Raw genomic sequence first — 25089 nt, 5'->3', positions numbered from 1 at the left:
AACTCTGAGTCCAGAATTACTCTAATACAAAGTCAGACGGTGACACTACAAGAAAACCACACAGCAAATAATGACGCAAAAAATCATCAATAAAACAATGGTAAACTCAGGGAATTCCCTGGCCACCCAGTGGGTAGGGCCCTGCGCTTCCACTGCAGGGGACGCGGGTTCCATCCCTGGTCATGGAACTAAGATACCGCATTCCTTGTTGCACAGCTAAAAATAAAATAAAAACAAAAACAAAAAAATAGTAAACTAAAATCAAAATCACATTAAAAGTTTACAAACCATGACTAAAGGGAATATATTATTGAAACGTAAGGACAGTTCCACATATAAAAATCTCTCAATGGAAAATACAAAAAGAGAATGAACCAAAAAAAACAAAAACTACCAATCGTCTCAGGTGACACAGCCCCACCCATCAGCAGACAGGCTGCCTAAAGGCTTCCTGAGGCAGCCACCTCTCCACATGCCCCTAGACATAAACCTGCCCACCAAAGGGCCAAGATCCAGGTCCAACCAACAGTGGACAGACAGAAGCCTCTAGACCAGCCTCACCAACCAGGGCACAGACACCAGAAGCAAGAAAACTACAGTCATACAACCTGCAGACACAGTCCACAGATACAGTCCAGACACTACCCTGGGACCACATGCCTCCTGGCCCTTGGGTGACATGAGGGGGAGTACACTGCTGAGAAGCACAGGACATCTTCTACCAAGGCCACTTCTCCAAGGTCAAGAAACGTAACAAACCTACCACATACATAAAAATACAAATAGCAAATTACGCAAAATGAGGCAACAGAGGAATACGTTTCAGATGAAGAAAGAAGACAAAAACCCAGAAGAAGAACTGACGTGGAGATACGCCATCTACCCGAGGAAGAGCTCAGAGTAATGATCGGAAAAACGACCAAACAATTCGGGAGGAGAATGGATGCACAGAGTGAGAAATGAGGCTTTTTAACAAAGGTGTAGAAAACATAAGTAACCCCCAAACAGAATTGAAGAAATACTGAAATGAAAAATACAATAGAGGAAATCAGTAATAGGCTAAATGAGGCAGAAGAATGGATCGGTGAGCTGGAAGACAGAGCGTGGAAATCACGCAAGTCCAGGAAGTGCAAAGAGTCCCATATCCATATAAAAACTTCATAGTAACCACAAACCAAATACCTATAATACACATTCAAAAAGCACATTAAAATATGCTCAACATCATGGGCTTTTCCACTTTGTACAGCTCCTTGGAGCACCTCTTTATTTCCTAGGTGGGATGCTGCCCAACGCAGGAATCATTCAATAAAGCCAATTAGATCTTTAAATTTATTTGATTCAATTTTTGTACATTAATGGAAGTCAGAGAGTATGAAATTCACTGCTATGCTATTTGCACTACAGCCATCTGAATATTCTGGAACAGAGCGGAGAGAATAACTCAAGTACAATTTATGAGTTTATAACCTCCAACTTGTATGTTATTTGATCCCATATTGGGAAGAAATTGTTATAGATTCTTTCAACACTGAGAACCTAATAGTGCACTCCTAGCTTCTGTTATAAAGTACTGAGGTGGGATAAAACTGTATTGGTAAAAGGAACATAATGCATCCAGGATTTAAAAGATGATTAAATTTTATTACTTAAAACAGGAGACCTATGGTACATTCTCAATAAAACGGTAGCAAAATGTAATGGCAGCAATTAAAACGTGAATCATAAACATACACATACTTCTGGTGCTTCTGATTAAATTTTACTCTGAAGATAACTGCTGTCTTCAATATCCAAAAATTAGACAACTTCTTTCTTGGTCAGATGTAGACAACACATACGCTCGTGCAATAGATAAAGTGATTAAGTCTTCTTGTGCATTGTTCCTACCACATAATCAGTCCCTAATAACCTGTCACTCTCCTCCCACGAAAAGCCCAGTCCCTGCATGTCCTTCCTGCTTTGTTCATGGTCAGCTGGTAGAGCATTCTGCACTATACCCACACTGGCTTATCTATGGAAGGGCACCCTGAACATTACCATGATGAGTCAAGGCACAGTTTTACATTATTCTCTGCCTCTCCCTGTTGCTAATCCACATGGTATTGAATTCGATAATTCAGGGTCCTTGTTTTTCCAGGAACATGGATGTGCATGAACCACACCTAATGAAGTTGGCCCCCTCATGTTACTGATTCTTCCCAGAGACCATCAACAAAGGCCTGTAATGAAGAGATAAGATTATCTTGTCACCGAGGCCAAGCTCTTACGGCTCGCTGCACAACAGGCCAAAAAGTAGACTACTTTGGGGGGCAAGGAATAGTGACGTTATTCTGAAATCCAGCAGACCGAGAAAACGGGGGACTAGCAACGCAAAGAATCACATGTCCTGAGATAGAAATCAGGCTCTTTATAGTAAAAGCGGAGGGAGTAAAGTCCTGGTTCAGGTCAGACTCCTGTGAAATAAAATTCAACTATTATGGCAAGACACGAATATTTAAACATTATTTCCTCTCGGCCCTTTGGCCTCCTCTCTCCTCCCACTGTGAACTGTGTATTTGCATTATGTATCAAGCAAACCTCCCCCATCAGCAGAATACATACTCAACCATAAAGAGCAACATTCTCCTAGCATCAACAGGAAAACTTAAAAGATAGCATTCCTTCTTGATCTTGTAAGGGTCACACAACCCACTGCGATGACGCTTAGATCTGGATTATGTAAACTGTCAATAATATGTCATGTGTTGTACTGCTGTCTTAGAAAACTTATGTAACTGTGCCTTGATTTCTTTTTCTTTTTTAATTTTTTATTTATTTTTGGCTGCGCTGGGTCTCCGTTGAGGTGCGCGGGCTTCTCATTGCGGTGGCTTCTCTTGTTGCGGTGTGCGGGCTTCAGTAGTTGTGCCATACGAGCTCAGTAGTTGTGGCTCACAGGCTCAGTAGTTGTGGCGCACGGGCTTAGTTGCTCCACGGCATGTGGGATCTTCCTGGACCAAGGCTCGAACCCGTGTCCCCTGCACTGGCAGGCGGATTCTTAACCACTGCGCCACCAGCGAAGCCCTGTGCCTTGATTTCTAATGGGCAGAATAGTTCTGAGCTTTCTCAGACACTCCTCCCAGGTTATCATCCTCAAATTTGGCTTGAATAAAATTTTCCATTTCTTTCTTAGATTGACTGATTGATTTTTTTGTTGACATTCCGGAGGGGTTGTGTTAATTTCTTCCTTCCTGAAGGCATTCACAGGAAGGCCTTGTCAGGATGTTTCCTGGGAGCTAAAAAAGGTATTTTACTTTAATGCTCATTACAAGGAAGTCAGGGTTCCCAGAGATGGCCCATGATGTATAATTTAAGCTTACAGGCAACATCCCTTTACTGATTCACTTCTACCGAAAGCAACAGAATACAAAGGTTAAAGTAAAAGAAACAGGTCCGATATGGACTCAGATTTGTTCTTCCGTGTTACTTCAAACTTCAGGTTGAAAGGCGTAAATATGAATGTAGCCTCTTCACGAAAACCCGAATAACTGACTATTTATACACTGAAGACAATGGGCCATTTCAACACATGCCCTTCTCCCTCTCACATACACATCATCTTTTAACACACTGTGACTTGTAATGATTCTGCAGTATATAATATCTCAGGTTAACCTCAGACAACTAAAGACTTGTTTATTCCGAGTATGCATTCTCTGATGTGTGGTCTGTTGAAAAAACTGCTGAAAAAACTCAACAAATTCATTACATTTGTAAGAATTCCCCCGAACGTGAGTTTTTTTGTTAAACGCTGAGAATGCACTGATTTATGAAGAGTTTTCCACGTATACACTTTATAACCTGTATGAATTCTCTCATTACACCAAACTTATTGGATGTATCCATATTTACAACATTCATAACATTTGAAATCTTGTTCTCCAACATAAATCCTGTGTTCCACAGTTTTGTTCTTCAGTTACAAGCCTTAGCACTCATATTGCTTTCTGTGGTTTCTCTTAAAGATGTGTATTCTAAAGTTCAGTGCATGGGAGGCCTGGATAAAGCCTCGATTCACATTTCCATGGCTTCTCTTCAATATGGACTCTCTGCTGCTCCCTAATACTTGAACTCAACGTAAAGGTTTTGCACACCCATTGCATTTGGGAGTTATCGCTCCAGTATGCTGGGTAAAACATACTGTGATGTTTGGGTAAAATCCTTGCCACACACGTTACATTTGTGCGGTTTCTCTCCAAGATAAATATTCTGGTATTTAAGTACGAGTAAGCAATATATTAAATTTTGACATATTCATTGCATTTTAAAGAATGAAGTATTTGATGATCCCTGAGTTTAAGGCACAACCTAAAAGCTTTGCAAAATTCAGTACATTTGTAACATTCTGTCCAGTGCAGACTACCTGATTATTGGTGTGATGTGAGCCATGAGAACAGATTTCTCACATTCATGGCACTGGTGAGGATTCTTTCCAGAATGCATTATCAACGGCCTGACCACATTAAATACGTGTATCTGGGCTCTATCCAGTATGAATATTCTCAGGAAGCCTAAGATGTGAACAGCTGCTAAAAGCATTACAACCTTCATTATATTTTTAAGGGCTCTCACCAGTATACGTCAGCTGATGGCAAGTTAGGCCTGAAAGCACACTTAAGAACTTACCACACTCATTACATTTCTCACCGTTCCTTCCAATATGAATTCTGTCATGGATCATAAGGTAAGCATTTTGACTAAACACTTTGAGACACTCATTGCATTTGTAATATAACACTCCAGTATGAATTCTCTGATCCTAAGTGAGGCTTACACACATAAAAGCTTTGCCACACTCGTGATATTGGTAGAGTTTCTTTTCTACTTTGAGATTTAAAGACCTTCCCACATATATCACACTTACACAATTTCTCTCAGGTATGGATTTTCTGATGTTTAGTGAGGGTTGAGACCTCAGTAAAGGCTCTTCCACACTCAAAACATTTGAAAGGTCTCTCTACGATATGTACTCTCTGATGACTTGTAAGGTGTGAATTTCGACTGAAGACCTTGCCACACTCATCACATCTGAAAGGTTTCTCTCCGGTATGAACTCTCCAATGAAGTTGAAGATGTGCTTTTTGACTAAAGGCCTTTCTACACTCATTACACGTGTAAGGTTTCTCTCCAGTATGAATTCTCTGATGCTTTGCAAGAGTTGCCTTTTCACTGAAGACCTTGCCGCACTCATTACATTTGTAAGGCTTCTCTCCGGTGTGAATCCTCTGATGAGTTGAGAGGTGTGAACTGTAACTGAACAGCTTGCCGCACTCGTTACATCTGTAAGGTTTCTCTCCAGTATGAACTCTCCGATGATCTGCAAGGTTTGATTTTCGACTAAAGACACTGCCACATACATCACATTTATATAATTTCTTTCCTGTATGAATTATCTTATGCCTACTGAGGTTTGAGTAGCGATTAAAGGTTTTGCCACACTCGTTACATTTGAAAGGTTTCTCCCCAGTATGAATTCTCTGATGATTTGCAAGGGCCGTTTTTTGACTGAAGACCTTGCCGCACTCACTACACTTGTAAGATTTCTTTCCCGTATGAATGCTCTCATGAACTGCAAGGTGTGAATTTGTACTAAAGCCCTTGACACATACATCACATTTATGTAATATCTCTTCTGAATAGATTATCTGATGCTTCCTGACAATTGAGCCATGACTAAAGGTTTTCCCACACTCAGTACATTTAAAATCTCTTTCCCTGTGTGTTTTCTGATCTTGTGTCAGTACTAAAGGATGCATAAAATCATTCCCATATACATTAGAAACGTTAGTTTGGACACTAGGAGGAATTCTTTGAAGTGGTGAAAATGAGAAACTATTGTTGATGGACCTCTCAACTTCATTACATTCAGAAATTAACCTGTCAGTTTGAAATACCTGCAGTTTACCCTGAAAGTTTAATCCAAGCCTATTTCTAATGGGCTTGATTCCTGCATCCCTTCCACCATGCGGATCTATCCTATCAGTGAGATTTCCATTATGGGTTATAGGCATTCCTTTGTAATTTCTTTCATCATCTCTCCAATGACACTCAAAGTCATACATATTTTCCTGGATTTCCGTGAGGTAAAAATGTTTGATTTCACGACTTTTAGATCTTCCCAAGATCACTCTTTGAAATACTTCTCCTGGATCACTGTTCCCTTTGGGTTGTAATTGCTTGACCACATGTATTGGACAGATATCTACAAGACATAAAGAGCCATAGGGATAAATTCAAAATTAACTGTTTCATGTTGAATATATGATATTACACCAAAAGTAATACTTATACCAAACACAGTTGCAAAACTTCCCAACTATGCATTTTTTTTAATTTTTTTTAATTTTTTAAAAATTTTGAAATTTCCCAACTATGATCTTAAAATTATTAGAAACACTAAAGCAATAGAATTGTTTACTAAAAAAAGAGTTATAAAATATAATTCAAATTGATTTTAGAGGAGACTACTTGCAAACCCTCTATGACAAAAACACTCATACAGGAAAAACTGATGTCAGCTCTCAAAAGAACGCAATTTTTCCACCATGACTCCAAAGCACGTACCAATTAACAGTAAACATACTGCTGTCTCTAACTGAGAAAAATACATTATACTATAGATATATATTCTGCATACCTGGTGTACATAAATAAACGTTAATGAACACACAATATACTGTAATGCTAAAAAATCCAAAACAAGCTTATCTAATAATATGTCGCTGTTTAGAATTATAAAACATATATACCATAGAGAAAAAGAATTCAATAGAACAGATTTTATGAAAACAAAACATTTTTCTAAATATCTTCTACAAAATGACATACCCACAACAGGCATTCTGCAACATTAATAAGTAAAAAAAACTTATAGAAATAATGAAAGATTTCAAAAAAATTACTAGATACAACATCAACATGCAAAAACCAACTGGGTTTCTAAACATTAAAAATGAACAATCAAAGCAATTCAGTTTACAATAGAATCAAAAAAAAAGAATACTTAAACGTAACATTATACAAGAAGGGAAGGATTTATAACTACTGCAAAATAAAGACTTCTGAAACATATTAGAGAAGACACAAATAAATGCAAAGATACCCCAAGTTCATGGATTTGAAGTTGATATTGTCAAGATGTCAAAATAGCCAAAGTTATCAGGATATTCAAAATAATCCCTAGTGTAATCCCAAATCCCAATACCGCTTTGCTGAAGAAACAGATGAATCAATCCTACAATTCCTGTGGAATTTCAGGAGACAATGAATAGCAAAAACAAGCTTGAAAACAAAGTCAGACAATTCACATTTCTTTATTTCAAAACTTTTTCCAAAGCTACACTAATCAAAGCAGTATGGTACTGGCATAAAAACAGAGGGACCTGTGGAACACAAGAGATGCAGAAAAAAACTTTCGTGTATAAGGTCAAATGATGTTCCGCAAGGTTGTCAAGACCACATAATGGGGGAAGGGCAGTCTATGGAACAAAAAGGGTTGAGAAAACTGGATATCCACATGCAGAAGAATTTAGTTGGACCATTATTGTATTAACTCAAAATGCTTCAAAGATCTAAACCTAAGTCCCTAGTGAATAAAACTCCTACAAGTAAATTTACAAAAAAAGATTCTTAACATTGGATTCACCAATGATTTATCAGATATAACAGCAAAAGCTCAGGCCAACAAACTAAAAACAGATAAATTGGACTACATCATAACTATTAACTACTGTGCACTAAACCATACTCAGCAGAGTGAAAAAACAATGTATGGTATAATACAAAATATTTGTAAATCATATATTCAATAATAGTTTAACATCAAGAATATTTATTTAATAAATAAATTTGTTTTTTTTTAAAAAAAAAAGAAAGACCCCAAAATTCCAACTATAGTTTGTGACAAGGAGAGAGTCTCCATTGCCAAATGCCTGGAAGCTATCCTGCCATTTTCCAGTGATGTAGTGACATTCAGAGCCAAAGTGTCTTGCAGAGAAAATAAGATTTGTGCTACTTCCAACTTGACAACTGACACCCTATATTCTCCAGTTAGAATTTGTTCTCAACCAAAAATAATATATTTTTCTTTGGTAAGTGATCTTGGGACTTCCCTTGTGGCACAGTGGTTAAGAATCCGCCTGCCAATGTAGGGGACACCAGTTTGAGCCCTGGTCCAGGAACTAAGATCCCACATGCCGCAGAGCAACTAAGCCCATGCGCCACAACAACTGAAGCCCGCATGCCTAGAGCCCGTGCTCTGCAACAAGAGAAGCCACTGCAATGAGAAGCCTGTGCACCGCAATGAAGAGTAGCCCCCTCTCACCGCAACTAGAGAAAGCCCATGCACAGCAACAAAGACCCAATGCAGCCAAAAATAACTAAATTAAAAAAAAAAAAAGACTACATAAAGAACTCTAAAACGAACTGATCACCAATTCCACCATGGGGTGGGGGGCTTTCTCAACCAACCATCCCACATATTGCAAATAAAAAACAAAAACGAAGAGGAACAAAAAACAGAAACCTAATGATAAAAATAAAAGACAGTCATTTATAATGCATAAAAATATACAAAATGAAAGTTGCAGTGCCTTGAACAAATGATGGGTTATCACTGAAGATATCACTCTACTTCATAAGGTCTCTCATTAAGTTGCTTCAAAATTATGTGTGAAGGCAGAAAGAACAATGGCACACAGGTGATGGCACACGTGGCATGGCATGAACAACAGTTCAGTCAACAGCCTCACAAATATGAGGATGTGAACTTGGACAATACTGTTGTTTGGAGAAACTGCTATACCACTTACTGAGGCTCAAAGGGGATGGACATTAGTACATGTGAACAACACTGTCACAGTGCCCTTCACACAGGCTTTTGTGACACTGGTCAAAGCCAGAAAAAGAAACTGGAAAGACTTATAGGTCAAGGTCTTCAGACACTTTCTGTCTTGTATCTCAGAACATGCTGACCACTCTACTAAGTAGCTTCAAGTGGTGATTTTGTATGTAACGGGAAAATATTACAGCATATGAGGGAAAGTATTCTCCTTCAAAAATTTTCTGTTACCCAGTAAACCCACTCTACAGAGAATCCACTAGAAGCTGCCCATTAAACATAGGTGGATTACCACAGCAAAGAAACTGGATACGATTTCAGACTCTCGGACTACATACTTCAAAATCAAGTTTAAGAGGAAAACTTATACAAACTAAGGGGAAAGTAAAGTCAGGAAGAGTCTACATTCCCAGACTAATAGAGCAGTACAGGAGCAAAAAAAATACAATATATGGGAGTAAGATATTATAAGATCTTGAGATGGGACCATTTGCTCGACCCAGGGACGCCAAGCTAAGAGCCTGAAAGATTCATGTATGTTCCCCTTGCTGGATTTAGGATCAAAAAGAGGATCTCTCTGTCCACTGTCCTTACAGTTTTCCTAAATAAAAATCACAGAAGATCCAATGCACCTGGCTATTCCACACACCCCTGAAATGTGTGGCAAAAGCAGAACAGAAGAAATGGCTGACAGATCTAAACAGGAAGACAGGGCCTGAGACAGCTCCATACACGTTCTGAGGTGCCAGATAAAATCAAATAGCAGGGACTTCCCTGGTGGCACAGTGGTTAAGAATCCGCCTGCCAATGCAGGGGACACGTGTTCGAGCCCTGGGCCAGGAAGATCCCACATGCCACAGAGCAACTAAGCCCGTGTGCCACAACTACTGAGCCCACGTGCCACAGCTACTGAAGCCCATGCACCCAGAGCCCGTGCTCCATAACAAGAGAAGCCACCGTAATGAGAAGCCCACGCACCACAACAGAGTAGCCCCCGCTTGCCGCAACTAGAGAAAGCCCACGCACAGCGACGAAGACCCAATGCAGCCAAAAAAAATAATCGTAATTAAATAGCAGCCGGTATTTTCCATCTTCTGATTATATCTTCCAAATACAACAGACATGAAACCAGGATAGGGTCAGGGGTTAGACACTAGAGGCATCAGCTTTGATCTATATGGACTAAGAACTGAGCATCCAATAGAATCAAGTCCATAAAGAGAGAAGAGGGGGCAAGACAACCCAGTAACACAGCCCGCATTATGCTCCTCAAAGTCAAGCGACAACCAGTTCACAGCAGTCAGATGCGGCGTGTTGTGGACCTTGATGAAGACCTTGCCTTTGTCTCTATAGAAGCTGCAGCACCACTGGAGGGTGAAAGAATACATTTCACATTTGGAAGGATAGAGTGGTAACTCGGGTAGAAGAAAAGTCTCCTCTGAGAGTTTAATAAAGAAACTTTGGTTTTCCCAAAGAACTCTCCACCATGAGAAGAGTTTCCCAAGCACTATTAATGTTGTGGCTTCCTCTCTGCCCTGAGATCCCACCTGTGTTCACACTTTTGATACATTCCCACTCATTTGTTTTTTTTTGCTGTTTTCGCACCACTCACCAGAGCCCTGGGCTCTTCCTCTTGCTCCAAAAATGGAGATAATGTTCGGATCAGAAAAAGAAATTTCTGCTTATCAGAACAAAGAAATGTAAATTGGTGTGGCTTTTCCAAAATCACAGCTCTTTGTTCAGCTGAGGAATGAGGACATTACAGGTGGGTCAGGAAAAATATTTCACAAATTCATCCACCTCCTCCTTCTAAATGCATCGGGAACAGTGTAATACATGTATCTTAACACTCTTCCAAGAAATAGTCAGTCAAAGCCACAGGGCAGAAGACAAGAAATTGGATATCTTTTAAAAGTTTGCCATTGAGCTTTATACATAATTAAGCTCTTGAACAATCCCTAATGTAACATGAAACGGGCAGATCATCTGAAGAAAGGGTCAGTTTAAACTCGTGATGCCACATCATGTCTGTGTCAACAGGGCTTTCAGATCACATAACGAAAACAGGGCCTCCCAAGAAGCACACAAGGGAAAAATGCAAAACACACAAGGGGAGATTCCCAACTTCTAGAGGGAAGTTATCCTCACCCAGGGAGACCAGGTTCCTGCAGGTCTCCAACATCACGTCCCTGTACAAGGCCCTCTGACCAGGGTCCAGGCATTCCCACTCCTCCTGAGAGAACTCAATGACCACATCCTTGAAGGTCAACCATTCCTGAAATGAAAATACATTTCAACAACGGGTCACGAGAAGAGTTATCTTCATACAAAATGGAAAGATGAGAGAGGGGTAAGGATCGATTTGGTTCAAGTATATGTTCTGAAAGATCTGTGTTAAGGTATTTGAAGCAAATACTGTGTCCCTTATTTTAAATTCTTATGCTTTTTCATAAGAGATTATCATATCATCCAATAAGTATGGATTTGTCATCTTTGTGGAGAACCCATAAAACATATATAAATAATACTAAACAACAGGTTGTCTATGCAGAAGTGTCAGATACTACGTTCTAAACATTGAGTGATATTCAATATTTAAATAAGTTACACTATGAGTGGTGGCTTCAGAGATGACAAAGTCCACAATGGCTTTAAAGAAAACTCAAAATCTTCAATTATGATAATGACAGAAACAGCAATGACTAAAAAGTGTTTGAATACTTCCTATAGACAAAACATTACTCAAAATAAGTACTTTACAAGCACGAACTTCTTATCAATATAACAGCTCATTCGAGAAAGATATGTTCCCATCCTACACAGCAGAAAACTGTGTCAGAGACACCAAGAGAAACTCGAACCAAGTCAAGAAGCTAAGCAATGACACAGCAAGCACCTGAACTCAGGTGGTTGAGCCCTGGAATTTGAAGCTTAAAAATCAGTTAAGTAAAGGAGAGCATTAAAAGTACACTGACACTTTGTTATAAAGCAGAAGCTAACACACCACTGTAAAGCAATTATACTCCAATAAAGATGTTTAAAAAAAAAAAAAAAAAAAGTACATTGACAGATCCCTGAGTAAAGCTTGAAAGACATCCAAGGTGAATGACATGGAATAGCATGAAAGGTCATTATAGATGTGGGCACACAAGCACATACACATAAAATGTTAGCAATCTTACTACTATTTAAACCATTAACATGATGGTGTAGAAAAAATTCAAGGCCACGGAATATATATATATATACATACACATATATATTTTTTTATTCCTTGGTTAGGGCATTTATTACTTTTACTTTGGATTACAGACACTTGCTTATGTATATGTACCCTAAATCATTAAAACAAGGATTCAAATCTGTTTCATCTCTTCATGTCTTCTATTACTTAAATACGTCTTTTTTTTTATTAGTTATCCATTTTATACATATTAATGTATATATATCAATCCCAATCACCCAATTCATCCCACCACCAAGGCCACGGAATATATTGAAAATATAATTTCAACTGCAAAAAGATATACGCTTTTGAAATCATGTCTTCTATCTAAATGAATGGCTTGCACACCCATGGCACCCATCACACACGTCAACACTAAATCAACTGGAATGAGAAGACTCATCTCTTTACATATTTCAGGACAATTTTTTTTATCATCGGTTTTTTTGTTTTCCACTAATAAAACACTGACACAAAATTAGAGAAGTTTAGTGTTATACACTATTTTCACAGATTAAGAAAATTATCACAGTGGTAAAGTTAAAAACTTCTTGGAGAATTAAAAATCATGACAAAAAAAGCGTATGGAAAAAATATATTGTTATTAAGCAAGAACATTTCACCAAACGTCATGAAAAGTAAACACTTGATACGTATCCTCTGTAATTACAGTGAAATGAAGGGGGCTGGCCAGGGCACCAGCCTTTCACCACTGCTCAGTGTGCCTGAGCGGGGACCACTGGAGGAAGTAAGAGGAGGAAAAACGAAGACCGGGTGTAAGAGACACAGAGAGGGTGTGTCAGACAGCTGGAAATGCGAACATTCACACACCAGATGAGACGGAAGAGCTAAAGGTGAAAGAAAGGAAAAAGATATTCCATGCTAAAGAGAGCAGGCGTGAGTATATTATATCACACAAAGCAAAGGCAAAAACTGACAGAAGGCACAAAGGATATTATACAATCTTAAACGAGTCAATTCACCAAGAAGATGTAACAGTTATAAATATATGTATACATTAGAGCTTCCCCCCAAATGAAGCAAACGTTAACAGAAATCAAGAGGAAAACAGGGACTTCCCTGCTGGCGCAGTGGTTAAGAATCCACCTGCCAATGCAGGGGACACGGGTTTGAGCCCTGGTCCGAGAAGATCCCACATGCCGCGAAGCAACTAAGCCCGTGCGCCACAACTACGAGCCTGTGCTCTAGAGCCTGCAAGCCACAACTACTGAGCCCGTGTGCCACAACTGAAGCCCGCACGCCTAGAGCCCATGCTCCGCAACAAGAGAAGCCACCGCAGTGAGAAGCCCACACACCGCAACGAAGAGTAGCCCCTGCTTGCCGCAACTAGAGAAAGCCCACGCGCAGCAACGAAGACCCAACACAGCCAAAAATAAATTAATTAAAAAAAAAAAAAAGACGGAAACAGCCGCACAGTAACAATATGACACTTCAACACCCCCATTTTACTTGAAGGCTATAATAAAAGAGAAATCTACACGGCTAAACTGTTACAACAAAAAGGGAAAAGATCTCCACTCAAGAATTTTTTACATCTCAATGAAGCAGAAAGAGAACAAACTGAATCCAACTTTGGCAGAACAAAAGAGTTAAATAAGAAAGATTCAGATCCTGCAAACCCACTCCTGGGCATATATCTGGAGAAAACCATAATTCAAAAAGATACATGCACCCCAATGTTCACTGCAGCACTATTTACAATACCCAAGACATGTAAGCAACCTAAATGTCCATCAACAGATGAATGGATAAAGAAGATGTGGTGTATACGTGTATGTGTATATATATATATATATATATATATATATATATATACACACACACACACATATATATATACATATATATACATATATATACACACACACAATGGAATATTACTCAGCCATAAAAACAAATGAAATAATGCCATTTGCAGCAAAATGGATGGACCTAGAGATTATCATACTAAGTGAAGTAAGCCAGACAGAGAAAGACAAATATATCACTTATATGTGAAACTGAAGGAAAGAAGATACAATTGAACTTATATATGAAACAGAAATAGACCCACAGACATAGTAAAGAAAGTTAGGGGTGACCAAAGCAGAAGGGAGGGGCATAAATTAGGATTTGGTATTAACACATACACACTATTTTGTATAAAATAGATAGCCAACAAGGACCTACTATATAGCACACGGAACCATACTCAGTATTTTGTAATAACCTATAAGGGGAAAGGATCTGAAAAAGAATATATATAAAATTGAGTCATTTTGTTGTATACCCAAAACTAACCAAACACTGTAAATCAACAATACTTCATATAGGGATATATGTATAGCTGATTCACTTTGTTATAAAGCAGAAACTAACACACCATTGTAAAGCAATTATACTCCAATAAAGATGTTAAAAAAAAGAATACTTCAGTAAAAAATTGCTAAGTTGTTCAACATCACTAATTATTAAAGAAATGCAAATCAAAACTACAATGAGCTATCACCTCACACCAGTCAAAACGGCTACCATCAAAAAACCCACAAACAATAAATGCTGGAGAGGGTGTGGAGAGAAGGGGACCCTCCTGCACTGCTGGTGGGAATGTAAATTGGTAGAACCACTGTGGAGAAGACTATGGAGGTCCCCTAAAAAAAAACAAAAATAGAGCTATCATATGACACTGCATTCCCACTCCTGGGTATATATCCAGAGAGAAACATGGTCCAAAAGGATACATGCACCCCAGGGTTCACTGCAGCACTGTTCACAAGAGCCAAGGCACGGAAGCAACCTAAATATCCATCAACAGAATAATGGATAAAGAAGATGTGGTACGGGGCTTCCCTGGTGGCGCAACGGTTAAGAATCCGCCTGCCAATGCAGGGGACACGGGTTCGAGCCCTGGTCCGGGAAGATCCCACATGCCACAGGGCAACTAAGCCCATGCGCCACAACTACTGAGGCTGCGCTCTAGGGCCCGCGAGCCACAACTACTGAGCTCATGTACCACAACTACTGAAGCCTGTGCGCCTAGAGCCTGTGCTCCACAACAAGAGAAGCCACCGCAATGAGAAGCCCACGCACTGCAATGAAGAGTAGTCCCCGCTCACCGCACCTAGAGAAAGCCCGCGTGCACCAACAAAGACCCAAGGCAGCCAAAAATAAATAATAAAATAAAATTAAAATAAAGAAAATGTGGTACATATATACAATGGAATATTACTCAGCCATTAAAAAGAATGAATTAATGCCATTTGCAGCAACATGGATAGACCTAGAGATTGTCGTACTAACTGAAGTAAGTCAGACGGAGAAAGAAATATCGTATGATATCACTTATATGCGGAATCTAAAAAGAAATGATACGGAGCTCTGGTACCCTGAGTCAGAATAGCTCCACAAGTGATGGAGAGCGCTCTGTTTCCAGCCAAAGCAGCAGCAGCATTCCCTCTCAGTTAACAACGGTAGGGTCTGGAAAAATTTCTGAACCAGAAGCTCCAGATAAACATGATTCAGCGTCCTTTGTTTCTTCGTTGTTGAAATCCAGTGTGAACAGTCACGTGACCCAATCCACTGATTCCAGAGAACAAAGTGGATCACCGAAAAAGAGGGCTTTGGAAGGCTCTTCAGTCTCAGACTCTCAAAGCATCTCAGAGATTGAGGTGCCCTTGTTGGGCTCCTCAGGAAGCTCAGAAGTAGAGTTGCCACTGTTGTATTCTAAACCTTAGAACCTATTCTAAACCTAGAGACAGCTTCAAGCGGTTAACTTCCAAAACTAGTTCAGAGGCAAGTGTTTCGTCATCCGTTTCTAAAAAACAGTTCCTCATCAGGCACATCTTTACTAACCCCCAAGAGCACCACCTCAGCAAACACGATGCTGACTTCCAAAAGCACTTCGCAGGCAGCTGCATCAGTGTTAGCTTCCAAGAACAGCTCCCAGACCAGCGGCTCTCTGGTTTCCAAAAGCACTTCCATAGCAAGTGTGTCCCAGCTGGCTTCTAAGAGTCGTTCTCAGACCAGCACGTCACAGCTGCGTTCTAAAAGTACTTGGCAATCGAGCGAGAGTTCTGGCAGATTCTCTTGTTGCAAGTTAATCAATGAAGATGTGAAACAGAAGCAGCCTTCTGTCAATAGACTGTACAAAATGGTGGCATGGAAGCTGGTGGCCGTTGGTGACTTCAGTCCCAGCATGAATCATGGCTCTGAAATGCAGCTATCAAGGCTCTGAAAGCAACACTGGATGTGTCTCTTGTCCCGCTAATAGAACTGGCAGATCTGCCTCAAAATAAGAGCTCTCAAGAAAGTATTGTTTGTGAATTGAGATGTAAGCCTGTGTATTTGGGCACTGGCTGTGGAAAAAGCAAAGAAAACACAAAAGCAGTTGCATCAAGAGAAGCCTGGAAGTTATTCCTCAAGAAAAAGATGGTGGTCAAAATATGTAAAAGGAAATACAGAGGCAGTGAAATCGAAGACTTAGTACTCCTCGATGAAGAGTCAAGGCCTGTAAACTTACCTCCAGCGTTAAAACATCCTCAAGAATTACTGTAATATGTCCAAAACATCACTGTGTACAATATCTGGTATTTGAAGAGAAAAACTTGCTTACTTCTGTATAATATGAAACACAGGCTTTCATAAGTTTTGTATTGCTTTTTTCCAGTTTTGCAGAAGATTTACATTCTAGTTCTCTTCACACAGTGGAAGTTGTAAATAATTTGTGAATGACAGTATACATTAAAAGGTTTATGCATTAACAGCATACCAGTATGCTGTTTTATTTGCTGAAGAAAATACTGTCTTCTATTTTTAATGACACATTAGGTACGATGTGTACTTCTGTAGTCTTAACTTCTGTACTACTTTGAATTTGGTGAAAATGTATTGTCTACCGTGCTTTTAGTTTTCTAGCTGAATAATCCTTCACGTCAAAGAAAAGACCATAGTATTTGAATGTCTGAAAGTCTGTGAAGCTTAAGGTTTTAAGAATGTTGCCCATAATGTTGAACATGTCTGTTAAAGAATAAAAGAGAAAAATAGTTGCCTCAGACTAAACAAAAAAAGAAATCCAAAGATACAAATAAATCTATACTCATAGACTGGAAGTCTCAAAACTCTTGAAATGTCCAAACAAATGACCCAAACTGTTCTACATATTTAATGCAACCATTATCAAAATTACAATGGCAATTCTTGCAGAAATAGAAAAAGCACAGGCCAGACATCATAGAAACTCAAGGGACTGCAAATTGCCAAAACACTCTTGAATAAGAAGAAGGATGGAGGCCACCCTTTAATTTTCAAAACATATTATAAAGTCATCAAGATGGTGTGGTACTGGCATAAACACAGATATATAAACCAATGGAACAGAAGAGAAGGCTCAGAAATGATCCTTTGTATATATTTAAAACCTACTGATACTAAGGATGCTAAGACTAGACAGTGGAAAAAAGACAGCTGCCATTAACAAATGGTGCTGGGAGGGCTTCCCTGGTGGCTCAGTGGTTAAGAACCTGCCTGCCAATGCAGGGGACATGGGTTTGAGCCCTGGTCCGGGAAGATCCCACATACTGCAGAGCAACTAAGCCCATGTGCCACAACTACTGAGCCTGTGCTCTAGAGCCATGAGCCACAACTACTGAGCTAGCGTGCCACATGCCTGGAGCCCATGCTCCACAACAACAGAAGCCCGTGCACCGCAACAAAGAGTAGCCCCCGCTCGCCACAACTAGGGAGACGCCTGCGTGCAGCAACGAAGACCCAACGCAACCAAAACTAAATAAATAAATAAATAAAATTTATAGCAAAACAAAACAAATGGTGCTGGGAAACTGGATACCTATGTGATAAACAATGAAGAGGAAACCTTACCTTCATCAAACGTAAAAATTTCTCTGTGCCAAAGAACAAAACCAGCACAGTGAAAATACAAAATCTGAAGAATGAAGGTGATGAAAGTGATTTAAGGAATTTCCACCTCTCAGACATTTAGACTGACTTCACAGTTTGAAATAGATGATGGAATAAAACACCCTCTATCACTGATGTCTGGTTCTGAATTTTTCATTTCATTCCCCATCATTAAGATTCTGAAGTCAGTGACTCACTTATTTAGCTTCAACTGCCTGAGAAAAAGTCAGAACAAATTTCCCCTTGTTGGTCTACTCCCAGATTTTATTGTGCACCTAATAACTGACTTTCATGTGCAGTTTCTTTATCCTGGTTTACAGAGAGTGGACAGTCCATCCAGATGGGGCCCTAAACAATCCCTCCCACCCAATAGCACTGACACTCTGCCTGAACCTGTGGGTGTGAAGCCCTGCCCAGGACTGCGCCCAGTGGAGCCTCTTCACAAGTTCCAGGTCACTGGGTCATGGGGAGACGGGATCTAAGTGGAGATGACAGGCCCTGAGGGAAGGACCCGGGTGAGTGTGAATGTACAGGTGTCAGGCGGGATATTTCAGAGTCAGAGGTTAGCGAGTCCAAAGAAGGGCATTTCAGGAAGGACAGACAGAAGAAACAACTGAGAATATGACTTTACCTGAGAAAGAGCCATTCCTGCCTCCTTTTCTTTCCTCTTCCTCCTCTTCCGGGCTTCTTCCTCAGGCAACATGAGTCTTTAGAGGTCGATCTTGAAAGTTGAAAACAGGCTGTTTAATGCTTAGAATCGACACACCCCCTTCCTGAGTCACCACCACGCACACAGGGAAGACCTCAGCATGTGGAACAGACAGTCCCCTGCTGCCCACTGTCCCAGGAGGGGCTCAGGACAGTAAACTCCTACACAGAGACCAACACAGGAGTTTCCCCACCCTTTCCTTCAGATCAGGCTCCCCTGCTGGTGAGGCCCTCACGTACACAGCAGCAGCGGGCACCTCAGGTGGACCCGACGACCCCCTTCAGGTCACAGACCAGCCCTGATCCATCCCCACGCAGAGCAGAGCCCCTCAGCCTCAGCCCAGATCTCGGCCCTCAGGAACGGGGGGACCCAGAGTCACGATGCTCAGTGACGGATCCAGATTAGAATTAATTGGGGCACTTTAAATATTATTGAGCTTTGGCCTCACACCGACAATCTAATGAAGAATCCCTCGTTAGAGGGTACAAAACATGTATATGCAAAGTGCCTCACCGATCTAATATGAAGCCTGGGTTGAGCACCACTCAGCAGTGGCAAGGCCAGCACAGCCCCCACTTTCTTTTTCTTTCCCAGCTTAACTGAGGTAGAATTGATGAGAAACAACCGTGTACATGTAAGGCATACAATGTGATTATTTGATAGATGTATATTCACCGTGTAATAATTATCACAATAAAGTAGTTTACATTTCCATCAACTTACAATTACCATTTTATTTCTGTGCAGTGAGAACACTTGAGCGTTACGCTCAGAGCAAACTCCAAGTATATAGAAACGCAGTGTGATTAACTATAGTCTGCATGCTGTACATTAGATATACATGTGGTACTTTTTCATTTTACAACTGAACGTTTGTAACCTCTGATCAACATCTCCCCATTTACCCCACCATCCAACCCCCTCCTAATACCCTTTATACTCTATGGCCCTATGAGTAAGACATTTCTACTTTCCACATATACTATCTGTCTCTTTCTGTCATAATAATGTCATAATTTATGGGTGAAATAAATTTTCTATATCCATTCATTTGTCAGACATTTTAGTTCTTTCTACATCTTGGCTGTTGTGAATAATACAGTAATGTTCATTGCAGTGCAAATATTTCCCTCGCTATAATGATTTCATTTCCCTTGGATATCTAGCCAGAGGTGGATAACATAAGTAAACTTTAAATGTTTTACATTCTAAAGCAACAAATTAAAATATCACAACTTAATCGTCCATACCCAAAGAACTCACCCCCCATCTGTATCCAGTTTCCCCCTCTACCTGACTAAGTGTTTCTATTTCATTCTTTATCTATCTCCCTATCTCTCTTTGTTCCCCTCTACTCTCCTGCTGTTTCTGCCCTCCTATTTATTTTATCACACCTGTCCTGCCCCACTACTCTGCAACTCGTTCCCCCTCTTGTTGCACTTTACGCCCAACTTTTGTGATTGTCCCAAATATCCATGTATTTCTGACTCTTTCTTCCTCCATCTCTGCTCCCTCTCTGCCCTCCAGATTACACTCCTTCTATTCCTGTTACACCCCCACTCTACGGCACCCCAGACGGTTATGCTTCCTTCCTGCTCTGTCTTCCTCTGTTCTTCTAATCAACACCTGTCCTCTCTGTTTCCCTCCCAGGACCACGATGCTCCGAAGGCCTTACTTCTAACTCTTTTATCCCCTCCCCCCCTCTGTGACGTGCTCTCACCGCTGCTGTCCCTCCTGTTACACCTGACGCAGGGCCCCTGTCCCCACGTTGCTCTCCAATCCCAGGAGATCACACTCCTTTAATCACTTCTCTATTTTATCCTCCCGCTACTTTAACAGCTAAATCTGTTTCACTTTACTATCCCTTTGAGAACAATTTCCAGAGAGATGAACTTGTGACGGAAGAACACTGGGTGTCACACATCCGGCCCAGGTCACTCCCCGCCCCCCACGCGGGGTGAGGGGAAGGGCTGACTACGAAGGGGAGGCCGGGGGAGCCGAAGGACCGGCCTGAGGAGGAGGCGAGGACAGAGGCGCTGGGAGGGAGGGAGGGGGTCTCCGGAGAGGGGCGGGCTCTGCAGAACCCCAGGACCGGGGAGAGGACGCGGCCTCGCCGGGAGCGGGGCGGCCGGCGCTGCCCTCTGCGGGGCGGGGAGAGAGAGCGAAGCTGGGGGCGCGCGAATCCACCTCGCAGAAGGCGACTTCACAAGGCGCAGGCGGAAGTAATAAAGGATTGTAAGCAGGAAAATGTCGCGAAAGGCGGTGTCTCATTGGACCGAAGGCCGAAAAGCAAAGGGCAAGGACCAATCTCACAGCAATTTCAAACCCAAAAGAAATTAATACTCGACCTGTAACGGCGACTTCTGGATTTACCTGGGGCGGACGGCGGGCGCTGGGCTGTTACGCCCGCAGAACCTCGGAGACCCTAAAGATGGAGTAAGGGGGTCCGCGCAGCACAGACTGAACACTAGAAAGGAAAACTTAAGCTCAGCAGCGCGACCTTCACTCTCAGGTCTCCGCTTCCGCTTCCGTAAGAAACTGCGCACGAGGGACGTACTTAAGAGGCGAGGCTTCTAGGCGGGACTTGGGCGGAGCGCTGAAGGTGAGGGGCGGGGCGAGGAGAGTCCAGGTCTGAGCCCGAGAGCCCGAAAGGCGGGACGGGGGGTGGGACAGGGGGTAGGGGGCAGTCAGGGAATGGTGCTTCCCAGTACTTTGAAACCCCTTAAGTTACTGGCTGTTACAGTTTTCAGGTAAAAGCTTATAGCTTTGGGGACCAGTTATGTTGGAAACTACGATGTTTCCTCCTAACAAGCAGAAAATGATTTTAATAAAAAATTGTTTTTGCCAGCATGTTGCTCACAAGTCCTGCTGCTGAGGCTCAAGCAATTCAGTGGTTGGGAACTTGGGTCTCCAAGTGGTAGCTGTGGGGCAGTCATTGGATGTGGAACATTTCCTGCAATTAGTATTAATTTAAGCAGTTTAAAAAAACAAGAGCTTGACTTGTCTCTGTATTACAAACTAGAATAAAAAATACAAAACTCTGGGACTTCCCTGCTGGTGCAGTGGTTAAGACTCCGACTGCCAATGCAGGGGACACGGGTTCGAGCCCTGGTCCAGGAAGATCCCACATGCCGCAGAGCAACTAAGCCCGTGCGCCACAACTACTGAGCCTGCGCTCTAGAGACCACAGGCCGCGACTACAGAAGCCCACATGCCACAACTACTGAAGCCCGTGCCCCTAGAGCCTGTGCTCTGCAGCAAGAGAAGCCACCACAACGAGAAGCCCACGCACCACAGTAAAGAGTAGCTCCCACTCGCTGCAACTAGAGAAAGCCTGCGCACAGCAAGAAGACCCAACGCAGCCAAAAATAAATAATAAGTAAACAAATAAATAATAAATAAATAAATAAATACAAAACTCTCCCTGGGGAGAATGGGCCATTTCATACTGACACCCTGCAGAACAACTTGTCCTTTCTGTTCCTTATTCAGCCAGGAGGCCAACTCAACACTGTTCAGTTCCAGAGACTCAGGGACAAAACCCAGGGTCTGAGACTGGAGGACTAAGGTATGTGATAACTTCTGTCAGTAATGATTACTTTACTTTTTAAAAAATTTTTCTTTTTTAATTTTTTTTTTCCCCCCTCTGGAGCATCAAGTTTATTAACTAGAATTGGAAGAACCAAGGAGTTCTTGGAACAAGAACTATCCCCCTCCCCCACCAACACGGAAGACAGAAGAGTGGGGGAGGGGAGACGTGCCCCAGGAATGACAGTCCAGTCTCTCAAGTTTCACCCAGGTGGGGGTTGAGGGGCAGACCTGCAGCCACGGTGGCCTCGCTTTCGGTCGCCCGGGCTGCTCCGGACCATCCTCTGAGCTGGCCAGGGTCTTGGATACGATGCTTCTGAAGGCCGCGCAGAGAACACACTCCTCTTCCCCTGCACCGGGCCCCAGGGAGCGCGGCGGCCTGACCTTCCTGCCTCGGTCATGCATGGGGTTCACATGGGCTCACTTTATTATGACGCCTCATGCTGGGCAGCTTGCAACAAAGATGTTTCAAAATAAAGTTCCAGATTCTCCCAGCCACCCCTTGCTTTTTCTGGCTCTGGCCAGAGACAGTGGATGAGGACACACTCTCAGGCTGCCCAGCGTGGGAGGACCTTCCAGTGTTGGACACATCCAGGGGGCAGCTGCTTCCCTCTGGGGCTCCAATCCTGCTGCTGCTGGAGGTGGATGTCCCAGTGCCACACTGGGGGGCTGGGCTGGGGGTGGCAGTCCTCGCCTCCAGGCTGGGTGGGGGACAGGCAGACTCACCGGTCTTCTGCCCTGCCTGCTGCTCTTCCTGCAGCGGCACATCTTTTCTGTGGTAGAGCCACCTGGTTTGCAGGGAGGACACCACAGGGCTTGGAGAAGGCTCAAGTTCACTGCCACAGAGGTCCCCGCAAGAGAAGGGCTTCAGAGTTATGATGGAGACCTCCACCTTGGGTTTCTCGGCGCTCACACGGCCTGTCCCAGTGTCCTGGATCTGGTCGCAAGTCAAGCCCGGAGTCGTCACCGTTGTCACCTTCAGGTCCTCTTCACAGGGTGGCTGGAGTGGCTCCTTCTGGCCCATCTTGACCCATGGATGCCCCATGAGGTCAGGTAAGGTACCTCTGTCACTGGGGTTGAGGGCAATCATTTTTTGTAACAGATCCCTTATCTTCAAAGACAGATAAGGTGGGATGGGGTATTGCCCTTGTAGGATTTGCTTCCGCAGCTCCTGGAAGTCTTTTCCCACAAAGGGCCGGGACCCAGTTACCATGGTGTACAGCACTACTCCCAGGCTCCACACGTCCACCGCAGGGCCGCTGGAGCTCTGCCCCAGGAAGAGTTCCGGAGCAGCATAAGGGGCTGTGCCGCAGATCGTGTCCAGTTGGACAACGTCATCACACTTGTTGCTGAGGCCAAAGTCTGTAAGTTTGATATTCATCTTGGAATCAAAGAGGAGGCTCAGTGGCTTCAGGTCCCGGTGCACGATGCCCCTCCGGTGTCAGTGCTGCAGGGCGGAGACCAGCTGCTGGAACGGGCCTCGGGCCTCCGCCTCTGTCATACGGCCATGGATCTTCAAATAGCGGTACATGTCCCCCCCACTGAGGTACTCCATCACCACGAAAAATGTCTCCTCTGTGTCAATCACCCCCAGCAGTTTTACGATATTGGGGTGATTCAGAGCCTTCAGACTGCACACTTCCCGGAAAAGTGCCTGGACACTTGAGAAGCTCTGACGCCTTTTCTTTATGACCTTCACAGCCACCTGTGTCCCGGTCAGAATGTGCCGGGCCAACTTCACTTTACCGAAGGTGCCTTCACCAATGGTGCGGAGGATCTCGAAGTCATCAATATGAGCCTCCTTGCCAGCAGATTTGGCTGTGAGGCCCTGCATCCTGGTGATCTGCTAACTACACTGACTGACAGCACTACCTAGCAACGCTAACTACGCTAACTAACAATGCTAACTGTACTAACAGGGCTAAGTGTGCTGTCTCTACTAACAACGCTAACTACGCTAACTGTACCAACAGCCCTAACTAGTACTAACTACACTAACTATGCTAATCAAGTATTAACTCTACCAACAATACTCACTATGCTAACTGTAGAAAGAACAATGACACAAATAAAAAAGAGTAGAGAAAGGAGAAACGAAAATCAACAAAATGGCAGAAACAAGGAAAACACAAGCTAACTGTAGGTCCAAGGCCGTCAGGTCACCAAAAGCAGCTTCCTGGGCTCTAAGGACCAAAAACCTGGGCCCACCTTTCTCTTTCATAGGGCTTTGTGAAGTACATCACAATGGTGCACTCTGAGGTCAGAGCAAGAAATGGACCCATCACCGCTGGGGATACACCACAGTGGTTTTCTCACTTTTTGAGTTCAAGGCCCCTTTACACTTAGGAAAAAGGATCCCAAAGAAATTTTTCTTTACGTGTGTTATTAGATATTGGTATTCACTTTGTTATAAATAAAAATCTGCAGGATACTTCAGTGGCCTTTTTATTTCTAGTTTGAAAATGTGTAATAATTTTAGAGACCTCATAATGTCTACACTTGAAATGTTCAATTCCTTTTCCTTAAATTCTGGTCTCAAAATAACGTTACAACTTAACTGACTTCACGATACTATACAAAATGTTCTGTTGCATAAGACATGATACGGTACATTATGAAAGTCTATGAAGCTGAGAGAAGGTTTGCCAGGAAGGTCATTGAGCATATTTCTCATCAGGAGCCTCGGAGGCCAGATGGCATGACTCAATGTACTTGAAGTGTTGAAGGAAAGAAACCGTCAACCAAGAATCCTGTATCTAGCAAAACTTTCCT

General features: G+C 42.3%; 3 protein-coding genes and 1 pseudogene across 5 annotated transcripts in view; 3 read left to right on the top strand and 1 right to left on the bottom strand.

The window, feature by feature from the left end:
* LOC309648134 (zinc finger protein 610-like) overlaps nucleotides 1-25089 on the top strand; it is a 412471-nt gene that overhangs the window by 209016 nt on the left and 178366 nt on the right. The gene's annotated exons all lie outside the window — the stretch shown is intronic.
* Nucleotides 1-25089, top strand: part of LOC309648189 (uncharacterized protein) — a 284457-nt gene that overhangs the window by 99232 nt on the left and 160136 nt on the right. The gene's annotated exons all lie outside the window — the stretch shown is intronic.
* Nucleotides 1624-22226, bottom strand: LOC309648198 (uncharacterized protein). Of its 2 annotated transcripts, none has more exons than XM_082436596.1 (4): nucleotides 21078-22226; nucleotides 18652-18741; nucleotides 11027-11153; nucleotides 1624-6241 (listed from the first exon to the last, which is right to left on the bottom strand). In XM_082436596.1, exons 2-4 carry the CDS (start codon nucleotides 18721-18723, stop codon nucleotides 4914-4916), a joined length of 1527 nt encoding a protein of 508 aa, XP_082292722.1. In that variant the 5' UTR covers nucleotides 18724-18741; nucleotides 21078-22226; the 3' UTR covers nucleotides 1624-4913. The 2 variants fall into 2 exon arrangements, with proteins under 2 accessions (XP_082292722.1, XP_082292723.1); XM_082436597.1 differs by having other exon boundaries at nucleotides 21103-22226.
* Nucleotides 11163-17728, top strand: LOC309648232 (CDKN2A-interacting protein pseudogene; annotated as a pseudogene). Its single transcript has one exon. The product of its transcript is annotated as a CDKN2A-interacting protein pseudogene (transcript).

The sequence above is a fragment of the Balaenoptera physalus genome, assembly GCF_965194825.1.
Source record: "Balaenoptera physalus genome assembly, chromosome: 19".
NCBI classification, from domain to species: Eukaryota; Metazoa; Chordata; class Mammalia; order Artiodactyla; family Balaenopteridae; genus Balaenoptera; species Balaenoptera physalus.
The sequence above is the reverse complement of the archived record's forward strand: the minus strand, read 5'-3'. Positions and strand labels throughout refer to the sequence as shown.

Excerpts from the sequence above, each read along its gene's own strand:
- LOC309648198 (XM_082436596.1), bottom strand. The coding sequence starts at position 18,723 with ATGTTGCCTGAGGAAGAAGCCCGGAAGAGGAGGAAGAGGAAAGAAAAG. Across the intron at positions 11,154-18,651 it reads CAGGAATGGCTCTTTCTCAG|GAATGGTTGACCTTCAAGGA; the intron begins GTAAAGTCATAT and ends TTTTCATTTCAG. Across the intron at positions 6,242-11,026 it reads CAGGAACCTGGTCTCCCTGG|ATATCTGTCCAATACATGTG; the intron begins GTGAGGATAACT and ends TATGTCTTGTAG.